We start from the raw sequence: 11,571 nt of genomic DNA, 5'->3' as shown, positions 1-11,571 counted from the left end.
TGCTCCAGTCCCATCCAGATTGCTCAAACACACATCCGCATGTTGTGCATGATGATCTTGCACTGGGTGGGCTCCGCCAAAGTGATCATCCTCTGGACCACGTAGTTGTCTAAGTACCAACATGTTCCCTCCTTGCTCCCATCTTCGACTCGGCCGTGCTCCAACACATGTTGGACTACATAGTTGGCGCACTGGTCCCGCTTGAGCTCTTTGCACCACCAGACCTCCTCCATGACGTATATCATATCAAACAAGCAGCCCCCCGTGATGCGCTGGTTGACTTGGCGCAAGCGTCATGGTGACAATCAAACACTGACATCATCACTCCAATTCAAATTTGTGCCAATCCACACACGCTGTCAACCAGGCACAGACTCCTCTCTGATGAATGTTGTGGCCAAACCGCTGACAACATTACAAGCATGTCCACACCAACAGCACTCATGGACAAAAACAACAACAAAAAAAGAATGGTCGCGCAGAGCTCCCCAAAACGCTATCAGTGCCTTCATATCACAATGTTTGCTGATCATGCCTTAGATCTCATGGTTTGTTGTGTGGGCCGCATTTCCTGGGTTATGCGACCAAAACAGCTGTCATGACCCTAGGGGCTTGGTTGTATTTGTGTTTTGTCGTCTCCATCTGGAGGCTTTTTTAGGTTATTACACTCATTTTCAGTTGCTGTCCCTACAATGCGTCACTACAATTCTGCTATTGGTCGGGGTCTCCTCACAGAGACGGTGGTCTGCTATTGGTCGGCCTCACTTGTTTCAAAATGGCGGAATGGTAAAGCTTTGATTGATTGTGAGTGGTTACAAAACATATTTATATTGCTTTTTACTGCTTAATTCAAAGTTGAAAGGGTTAGCCATGGGTCCCAAGATTGCTAGTGATGTTAAAGAGAGAAGTAAGAAGATTTACAGTAATCCCTCATTTATCGGGGCGGGTTACGTTCCAAAAATAAGACGTGCAAAGTGAAATCCGTGAAGTAGCCAGCTTTATTTATTTTTTTATTATTGTACAATACTAAACTATAGAATAAAATCAAAAATCAAAACCTGTTTTAAAGCCCCAAATTTGTTTAAAACAATCATTTTAATATAGTAATACAAAGTTGGAAACATTGTTACTCAAGAAATTTCTCAGTCCCAGCTATGCCTCTTCTTCCTGAACCCGCACATTGTTATGAGTAGTTGTTTGAGCTCTTTCTTTTTCTGAGCAATAAGGTTTTTATGAACGGATATGCCCGGACATCAAATTAAAGTGAATCCTCTTATATCCTAACAATACACTTGAAATTTCAGTTTATTACAAAAGAAATCTAGGTAAAAGTCTGATTTCCAAAGCTGTGCATTTCTCCATTGTTCTTGGTAGGCACACAGATATTACTCTCGGCACGCCTACGAGTCACATGATTGGCTCACAGAGACCGAGCTGTCAATCAATGTGCTTACTAGCAATTTTGTAATGGCCAAATGCGGACGGTGGTCAAATTCCATCCGGCCCGCAGCCTCTGTTATAAAATCAATAACGTCTGGCCCGCATGGAGAATTAATACATTGGGCAGCAGCGCTGTTACCTGCGTGTGCTAAATGCTGCCATCTATAGGCTCAATTAGGAACAGCAAATTACTATATGAGTAATTGACTGTATGAGCCCCTAATTTTCTAAAATGGCGACAATCAACAAAAGGAGGAAAGTTGAGCTGCAGTGTGACGTTGTGAGCAGCGGTCAGCACCAGCAGCTTTATATCGCCAACTTTAACTGACAGCTGGATAAGGACAAGTTTCCGAGAGATTCGGGTATTTGGTAAGAAAATGCTAAGCTTGTTCGGTTCGACGTGTTTTTGTGAGAAGACATTCTCGGTTATGAACTTAAATTTGAGCCGTGTGAGAACACAGCTATCGAACTCTCACTTACAAGACATCTTGCGCATCCATACTACTGCCATAGAGCCACACCTGGACTTTGTCCTGCACTCCAGATCTCAGTTTCACCCATTACACTCATGCGGACAAGTCATTTTTCATTCACGATAAGTCTGAAAACTTTTTTTTTTTTTTTTTTCACTCCAGAATCATAACCATTTAAAAATCCAATCAACATTCATAGTTACTAATTTCATATTTTAAATGAGCCTTGCACTTGTTGATATGACTATTACTAATATTACATTTCTCTGTTTTTGTGTTTAAAATTTTTATGAATATTAAACTGCCATGGTGAGATATTTTTTCATGTTTCAAATGTAATTTGCACCCAAGAGTACAATTACTTCCGTTCAACTAATACAAAAAAGTTAGTGTTAAAGTGAAATTAAGTGAATATTCAATTTCAATATTTAATGTCAATTCAATTTTGATATGCATGTTTCAAATTAACCAAAACATGTGCTTAAGATAGCTGAAATGAAAATAAAAAAGCAAATGTTAAACACAGAACAGCTTGCTGAAATGTATTTAAATTAATTGTTGTTATATGTAAAGAACACCTGCCAAGCTTGGCCCCCCTACATTTTTAACACGCCAGATGATGCCCACTTTGCAAAAAGTTTAGACACCCCTGCAGTACAGCGTCAATATTTTATTTCGAGACAACAGTAAAGCCCCTGAGCCAAATAGGATTCAGAGCACAATGCGCTGTACAAAATATCCACACTGTAAAAAATCCGTGAAGCAGCGAACCCATGAAAGATAAAATTTACATAACATGCTAACATTTACCAAAGAAATATAGTGGGCCCCTGGTTTATCAAATTAATCTCTTCCACGGTTGTGATTGTGATGCAAATTCGCCATATGCGGGGCAATCCAAACCTATGTTAATTCGCTAATGCATGTAAAACCCCAGGTGAAAAACATCAAATTGTACATACGTATTAAAAAAATGTATCAAAATAGTATAGTAAGTGCTAAACATATATAATATACATGTATACAAATAAAAAACATCGTAAATTAAAAATATAGAAAGGATTTATTTACCTTTGAGCTACGTGATTACCTTTTTATAGCCATATTCCCTAGTGAGGGTAGCCTAGCATAGGCTAGGCTATCTTAGACTTGGTATTTCTTGATTTTCTCCAGCTTCGTTTCCATATAAATCATCTTCTTACTTATCTCTTTAACATCACTAGCAATCTTGGGACTCATGGCTCACCCATTCAAGTTTGAATTAAGCAGTAAAATGCACAATAAATAGTTACTTTAAGCATTCAGACGCGATTCAGTTCGTAGCATTCCTCCACTTTGACAGTGACAACAATAGCAGACCAGTATCCGAGAGAGTTGTGACGCAGACGAATAGCAGGCCAGCATCTGAGTGACGCGTTGCAGCGCAGGCAGTGTGACGGGACCAGAAACAAGAGCAATTATCTAAAAATGCCTGAAGATAGAGACAAAACAACACAAATACAGCCAACCCATAGGGTTATGACAGTTATTTTTGTTGTAAAGCAGAAAAAATACCGTAAAGAGGAGACGAAAAAACGTTGCAGATCACATCGTAAGCTGAAAAAAAACCATAAGGCAGGGATGTCGTCAACCGGGGGTCCATCGTACCTAGCAGATACAAAATTATGCTAATGAGCTAAGTACATACAAGGCAGCACTAACAAGATCTAATGTTAGTTAGCATGTTATTCACAGTCACAAGTTGTTGAATCAACAAACTAATTTGGGGCAAATGACAACATTCTTATAAAGAAAGTAAAACTTACAGACACTCGTGTGTCTAATTCACAGAGAGACAGATGACAGTGACTGACCTCGACTCAAGCTACACCGTCCTTTCTCACTACGAAATTCAATATCAAGTGGCCAAAGGCGGTGCCAAAAAATGAAGATCAAGGCAAACAAAGCACAAATGAATGAACTGTTCAAGATTAAACTAAATCAGTTCCATAACATAATTATTTTGAGTGCCCCATGTGGCCCAGAACCGATTGATCCACGGACCGGTACTAGGCCGCAGACCGGCAGTTGGGGACCTCCGGCTTAGGGAACAATGACTTTTCTGTTAAGAGCAGTCCAAGGGCAGTCTAAAGAATGCCTGTGCACCTGAATATGCATGTTTTGGTTCAAGAATTTTAACATGCAGGGAAGTACGCTTGTGGCGATGACTCAATGAAGATGTAGTTATTATGTGGGTTACGAAGCGAGGATGCAATGCAAGGCAATTAACTGTATAGTCTCGTGCAGTGGTTTTTAACCTGGGTTCAGTCAAACGGCTTTGCTGTGAAAATGACAGAGTGAAACTTTCCAAGTAGAAGTCACGCATATCTAAACTTGTCTCTTAAAGGCAACAGCAGAAGGCACACTGATTTAATTTATTGTGGGTTCTATTTTAGTGTAGTCCTAAGTGCTGGCTGCAATCATTAGTGTGAACCGTCAGAAGAACTGGTCCTGTTTCCTTTTTTCAATCGCCAAATACACAGAATTTAACAGTAAAATAAAACATTGCCCATCCTGTCCATCACAGTCTTGCTCAAATGAGAGGTGTTCTTAAATTTAGTAAACAAAAAGCATATAGCAATGCCTTTTGGGTTGCTGCATTGGTGTCTTTGTTGCAATTATTAACTGTCTGCAATTGCAGCTCTGTGCATTGCATTTATGTGGTAGAATAAACTTAAGCAGGTTCTGTGGTAAGAAAACTCTTGACAAAGATTGCCTATGCACTCTAAAGGTGGCTTTTTGTTGTTTTTTAAGGTAAATTTCATGCTCTTCTATTTTTACATTTTGCTTCTGTCCCTCAATTTACCCTCCTCCCCACAACAGGAACATGTCTGGATATACTAAACACAATGACAACCAATCTGTGGCTACTCGGACACTATTAGGTGTTATTGACCTCTGTTTTCCGACCCATAAAACCTCAAGCACAAAAAGCCTGATGCATAAAAAGGATCTAATCAGCAGATAGAAAGCATTCAGAGATTAAAAAATAGATGAACACAATGAAAAAAAACAAACTCTTTAACTACGGCTGTATTTCATTGATCACAATTACTGGTAATCTATTAAACGGACACTCATAACACTCAATACATTTCCACAACATATTTGTCTTCTAATGTAGCCCACTCAGTGCTTAGTAAATAATCATTGCCTCCATGTATCAGACCAGCGATTGCTGCTCGGTTCTTTTAAAAAAAACAATTGTGAATTTGCAGGGGTCGCTGCTCAGGCCTTAATAATAATTTAAATAATAATAATAATTACTGGAAAATCAATGTTTACCTTGCCGCGGTCGCTGTTCGGGTCCTAATAGCTTAAGAAAGGCAAAAGACACAGCATATACGAAAAGTCACCTGTGACCGTGCTTAGAAACTGAGCTAACACAGTCAACAAAAACGCGAAGGAAAAACAACTAAAACTTAACAAAACAACAGCTTGGTGCAATCTCATGAGACAGTGATTCGAAATGTGCTTATATATGATCTGCTTTCAGGTACCAGAGAAATGTCTCAGTCACTCCCTAAGCAGAAGAAAAAGGCACAACAGTATAAAGGCCAAAAGAAAAGTAAGTACATTTTTTTTCAACTGTTAACATTTACTACTTTGCCCATTTTTTTTCTTTTGGTTTGTATTGTTAGGTTTGGCTGAAGCCTTAGATTATAAGTGAGTTCAATGATTTCATGTTGGCAGTGGGTGATCTTGGTCTCTACGGAGCCAGTTGACCATCTGAAACACTTTGGCTCATATCAATCAATACATTCAAACTTGTGGTCCGTCACCATTCAACAGTTCTCTGCTTAAACCTTCAAATATTTCAGTTGTCTGAGGAATGTTTATCATTAAATCAGTTTATCATTATTTTTTGGTGTCCAAAACATGAAAAACATTAACACCTACTGGTCCAGTGGACCCCCACTCCACGAAATTAATCTGTTCAGAAGTTGGGATCGTAAGGTGAAGTCGTCGTATGGCGGGCAATAGAAACCAATGTTAATTAGCTAATGCGTGTAAAACCTCATGTAAAAACATCAAAATTGTATATACATATTAAAAATCGGTAACAAATCGTAAGTGCTTCTAATATATAATATACTTGTATACAATTAAATAACATAATAAATAAAAAAAAAAAGAAAGAATTTATAGGATTATAGGATTTAGCTTGTTATGGCCATATTCCATAGCGAGGGTAGCCTTGCCTCGCCTTCTTTGTATTTATTGATTATCTCCAGCTTTGTTTCCATACTAATCATCTTCTTACTTCTCTTACCTTTAGCAGCACCAGCAATTACTAACCAATTAAAGTTTGAATTACACACTACAATGCACAATAAATACGATATTGTAAACACTCATACGAGTTCAAATCTCAAGCATGTCGCCATTGTGACACCATGACACCAACCTATAGCAGACCAGCATATTAGTGACGCTGATCAATAGCAGACCAGCATTCGTGGCGTAAGCAGTGACGCATGTAGTGACGTATGTGTGCGGTGCGCCTGGCAGTCGCGCACACTGACCGCTATTTTTGAGAAGAGAAGTTATTGTTTTTCATGTGGGAATGTAAAATATATGTCGTAAAGAGGGGACAAAAAAAAACGTCGCAGTCCACATCGTAAAGTGAAAAAAACATAAGGCAGGTATGTTGTAAACCAGGGGTCCGCTGTATTTGGAGATGTTCATAATTTCCTGTGCATTGCCTAATGTTCCAGTCCTTGGAAAAGAAAGCATTCCAAACCCTGACGCAGCCACAACAGTGCTTTGCTGTGGGTATTGTGTTCTTTTGGTGAGGAGTATTTTTGTGTTTGTCCTAGTGCTAGGTACTAAAATAAATTGTTAATTCGTCATTTTAAAAATCAATTAAAAAAAAAAAGCTAATTTGTGAAAATCAGGTTTTGCCAAAGTGACAGACTGTTGAATGTGGGGTTCACAAAACTTGTGTAAATGGTTTAAAATGGTGGTATCTTCATTGGCGAGTAGAACTGGCCAATGTCATTTTCCTATACTAATATGGAAGACGAACCGAGCCTCTTGTGTGATGTGTTCAATGCATACCGGGCCAAGATATCCTGTTTTCTTGACAAATTTGGATGGACTGAACAGAAGGAACCAACTCCATTGAGTTAATTTCAAAGGAGGCTCCAGTAACATTAGAAGTAACCTGCTCTGGAACCTGGCCTTTTCCTTTGTAAACAATGCCAGATACTGGCTTTTTTATGGCTCACGCCAAACATAATGTCTAGTAAATGTTAAATGGACTTCCACTTAATATAGCGCTTTTCTACCTTAAGTACTCAAAGTGCTTTACACTAGCTAGTCATTTACCTACTGATGACGCAGCATCAGGAGCAACTGGGGGTTCAATGTCTTGCTCAAGGACACTTAGACATTGTCTTGATGGTCGGGGGATCGAACCCACGGCCTTTCGGCTGGGAGATGACCACTCGACCACAGAGCCATGTCGCCCCCCTGGGTCTGAAATTAGTCCTCCAATAATTAGGAGCAATAATTATTACCGGTTCAAAGAATGCTCTGCATTTATTTTCTTGCCACAGATATCCAGATTTTTGTGTACATGTCAGAAATGAAATATTTTGAGCCAATCACAGCAACAGTTGTTAATGTGCTTTGTGAGAGCAAATCATGCCGGAAACAAGTCCATCAAGTACTTAAAAACGGACACAAACAGATTAGTGCACTTTTACAAACTCCCTGAGCAGGCTTTGGACCACAGTGAGCAACTTCAGACATGCACACAGTAAATTGCCGTATGCATATCTGATGTTGCTCCTAAAATGACCTATATCACATAGCGCATGTTTTGTAATTAATGAGCATGGGTGAGGGGGCTCTTGAGTATATTCAGGGGTCCTGCTGCAGCCCTAGACTGAGCCGCAGCGTGGCTCGTGCTTTGATGACACAAGGCAGCTCAGAACTCCCAATAATTTATGTGAACAGCACGACATGATGATGTCCAACAACTTTTGAACATACTGTATGTGTGGACCAGTGCTGTGCCTCTCGGTACTTATCTCGTCATTTATGAGGGGATCACTGAGGTGACAAGCATCGTCCAGGACCAAAACGGGAGAACAATGCATCTTTGATTGATATGTTGCCAAACAAATCACAACTATTTTTGTTTGTTCTCATCATGTTTGTTATTATTATTTTTATATCTTGAGCAATAAGTGTTTTAGACATGACAGTGTAATGTATTTTGCACTGGTCACCATGGCAATAAACGAGCCACAAGTTGTGAAAAAGCTGACTTGCATAGGGTGTAAATGCAGGGAACATTTCTGTCAATGCGTTTGATTGGATGAATAGTGTAAGTGAAACTTATCGTATCATTGCGTGGGCACTTGTTACTCGCTGTCACAAAGCAAAATGGTACAGAAAACAGTATTATTGGTCTAATTAATCAGATGAGGTTTAATATCAGAAATTATATAATACGTTTGTATTGCATTTTTTTATGCGCAGCATAGATTTTCTTGTGCGCTGAGTGTGCGAATAGTGCAGCTTAGTGTTAACACTGTCTACAACCCAGCACAATATTAGGTTGATCTTTATTCGCATTCAACTGCCAAATCAAGACATTAAAACAATTTAATTCTGCTGACTTTGACATATAGTACTTGTTGCCAACAACCTGACATGGTTGCTGCTTTTACTAATCACATTTTAACACACCATACTGTTAATCAGAGATGTTCTTATATCAGATATGTTTTAATGCCAAAACCTACTTGACTAAATAATGTTTTTCTTCCCCGTTTCATAAACTATTTTCGAAAGAAGTGCCTAACCACATCCAAGTGAGTGTGCCATTGAGTGTGCCATTCTTACTGCACGATACTGCACAGCCAAGTATCAGAATCATTATTGGGGCCAAAAAATTGTATTGGAACAATACTAATATTTGCGACCGATGCACCTACCAATGCTTTCACTTCTACAATGTGCAGTGGTAATGATTTTGCCTCTTGTGAGTACATGTTTTAATTAGTACATACGTGACAACATTCATCATTCAAACCCTAATCCTCCAAATATAGGACACACTAGTTTTCCCCAAAACAAAAGCCAAAATTATTAGTGTGTCCTATAAACAGAAACTTAAAGATTTAATTCTTTTTTTTCGACGACATTTGAGGAAGATTGCATCAGTCAGCCTCGTAAGCCGAGTTGTAATACATGTACAGATGTACATTTGAACATCAGACGTATTTTTACTTATGGTAATACAGTAATGTGACGAGCTAGACTCGAGGCAGTCAGTTGGCTGGTAGCATCCCGTTCGAACAAGAAGGTCATGTTAGCTGAGATTATTACCGAATGAAATTGTAGTTGTATGAAAGCAATCTGAAAAGCAAGTCAAGGAAATTACAGTAGTTGTGGAGCCACCGCGCACAACTATACACTCAGGAGTGGGCGGAAATGTGACAGAACAGCATTGACAGATGATCCTTCTTTCCATTGTCTACCATTTTCACTGAGATTTTTTGCTTTTCCCTCCTTAAATTGTATCTGTCAAAGATGAGCTGGATACAATTTATCATAGTAACCCAAGTAGTGGTTGAGGGATGGATTTATAGACATCTTTTAGTGTTTACATAACGACAATCAAGTTGCTTATCCTATCTGGTGGGACATTTGATGCATTTCTATAAATCTCTGAGTGGTTTTGAGAGTGCAGCGGCTCATTTAACCAAGGATAATATGAGGAGCTTACTGGGAGATTGAAGCCTCTGTATATCTTGATGGATAAGCTCAGAAGCTTTTATCCCCCATTAGCCCACGAATGAATCTACACGATAGTTACAGTACAGCCGTACTTCTGGAATTACCGGGGTAGTTATGCGAGCCAATGCTACAGACAGCTGGACTAAGTCAGCAGAGGAAAATTCTTCCTGGACGGTTACAGAGTTATACCACTGTTGATTAATATGCGAACACATACTGTCACTAGCCGTGTAGGTGCTCCAATCCATCTAACTTCAAGTACCATATTTCTATAAGTCCATAAGTCGACCTCGCTTATAAATCGAAGCGCACCCCCACCCCCACCCCCACCCCCGCCCTTTTTTTTTTAACTTATTTGGGTGAATTTTACAAAAACACTTTAAAGTGTACCCCTGATTTTAGTGGTTACATAGATCATGACTGTCCAATTATAACACATGGTGTGTTTGCTACCTTTAGATGCATTTCTTTGTTATACAGTATATAGAATAACGTACTGATGCAGTTATGGGGGGATGGGGCGGGAGCAAAACAAGACTGCGAGGCAATACGCTTACGCTTAGAAGCTAATGCTAAAACTAATGTCGCAACAATAAAATTTTTTGAAGTTTCAACGCTTTATTTTTTGGACACAGCTGAATATCAATTTGTCGAAAAGCCTTAAAAATCATCATCACTATCTATGATTTTTAAGGCTTTTTGTTGAAACTTCAAATAATTTTATTGTTGCAGCATTAGTTTCTACGCGTATACGTACATTGCCTCGCAGTCTTGTTTTGCTAAAATTCACACGCCAAATAGCTCCTCCCATTTAACTCCAGGACATCCTTATTTTCCTCGTCACAGTTAGTCATCTTTGGACCCGTCCAATATGTTTGAAATTAAGGTCTTCGGAAATGGTTTGCAAGGATATTATCTCAAGCTTTCTTTACCCAAGTGATGACTGTTGTGAGATCACAGCATGGAAGATTGCCCTTCACTGTCTCACCGCCCACCTGCCGACATCCATGTCGGCTTCAAGCACACGTCAATGGGCTCAAGTTGACAAGTCAAGCCGTATTGTCCTTTTCATAATGCGTTAAATCCGTCAAAAATAATGTGCCACGTTGTCTGCAACAAAGAGGTACAGTAACTAGGCGGCTCTCTAAAACACATGCGTACTATGTCAAATTATCGTACATATAATAATTTTAAGCCTTAAAAATTACCTATTACTTATTTCGCTTTCTAAATAATGTTATTCAAACACAAATGTGTGGAAAAAATTGGTCTGTTTTGAGTTATGTGGTTATAAGACGACCCCGCTAATATGGGGATTTAAAATGAGTGAAAAAAACTTGTGTTGTACTCGGGAGAAATATCGTAAGCATTCGGTTTTGTCCAATAGCCAGGTGTCACAGTGAAAGCTAGGATGCAGGCATATTTGAAGTTGTTGTCTGAATTGGTTTAGCCTGGAGTTTTTTGGTTTTGTTCTGCAGGGACTTGACATTAGCCAGTTTTATTGAAAGTAGCAGGATGTGGGAAAGCAGCAGCCTTTTCAGTTTTTGTGATTGTCAGCTGACATAGTTTGTCATTGTTGTCACCTGCACGTAGTTCACTGTAAGCACAAACGATGCGGCTTTGAAGATTCATAGTGTTGCAGTTATGTTTTAGTTTTACCTTTATAAAAGAGTTCTTGCCATTATCATATTCTTCATCCAGTGTTCTTCCATCTTCTCTCTCATAAAATCCATCACACTTTTTGTATTCTGTTCATTTGTATTCCCATGTTCCTCCATTTTTTGCAAGTTTTTTTCTTAAGCAGCCACTGCTTCCAGCGAGTTTACAGAAATAGTCACCTTACAAACATGTGAGGAGAAATTGA

At 39.1% G+C, this 11,571-nt stretch overlaps 1 protein-coding gene across 2 annotated transcripts in view; it reads left to right on the top strand.

The window, feature by feature from the left end:
* mbtd1 (mbt domain containing 1) overlaps window positions 1-11,571 on the top strand; it is a 67,727-nt gene that overhangs the window by 40,908 nt on the left and 15,248 nt on the right. For both annotated transcript variants that reach the window (XM_088438869.1, XM_088438868.1), the window contains exon 15: window positions 5,449-5,520. In XM_088438869.1, the coding sequence (XP_088294995.1) occupies window positions 5,449-5,520 (72 nt within the window). The remainder of the gene's footprint in view (window positions 1-5,448; window positions 5,521-11,571) is intronic.

Source organism: Hippichthys cyanospilos, chromosome 17, assembly GCF_059441005.1.
Source record: "Hippichthys cyanospilos isolate Australia breed blue-spotted pipefish chromosome 17, RoL_Hcya_1.0, whole genome shotgun sequence".
Taxonomy (NCBI): Eukaryota; Metazoa; Chordata; class Actinopteri; order Syngnathiformes; family Syngnathidae; genus Hippichthys; species Hippichthys cyanospilos.
The sequence above is the reverse complement of the archived record's forward strand: the minus strand, read 5'-3'. Positions and strand labels throughout refer to the sequence as shown.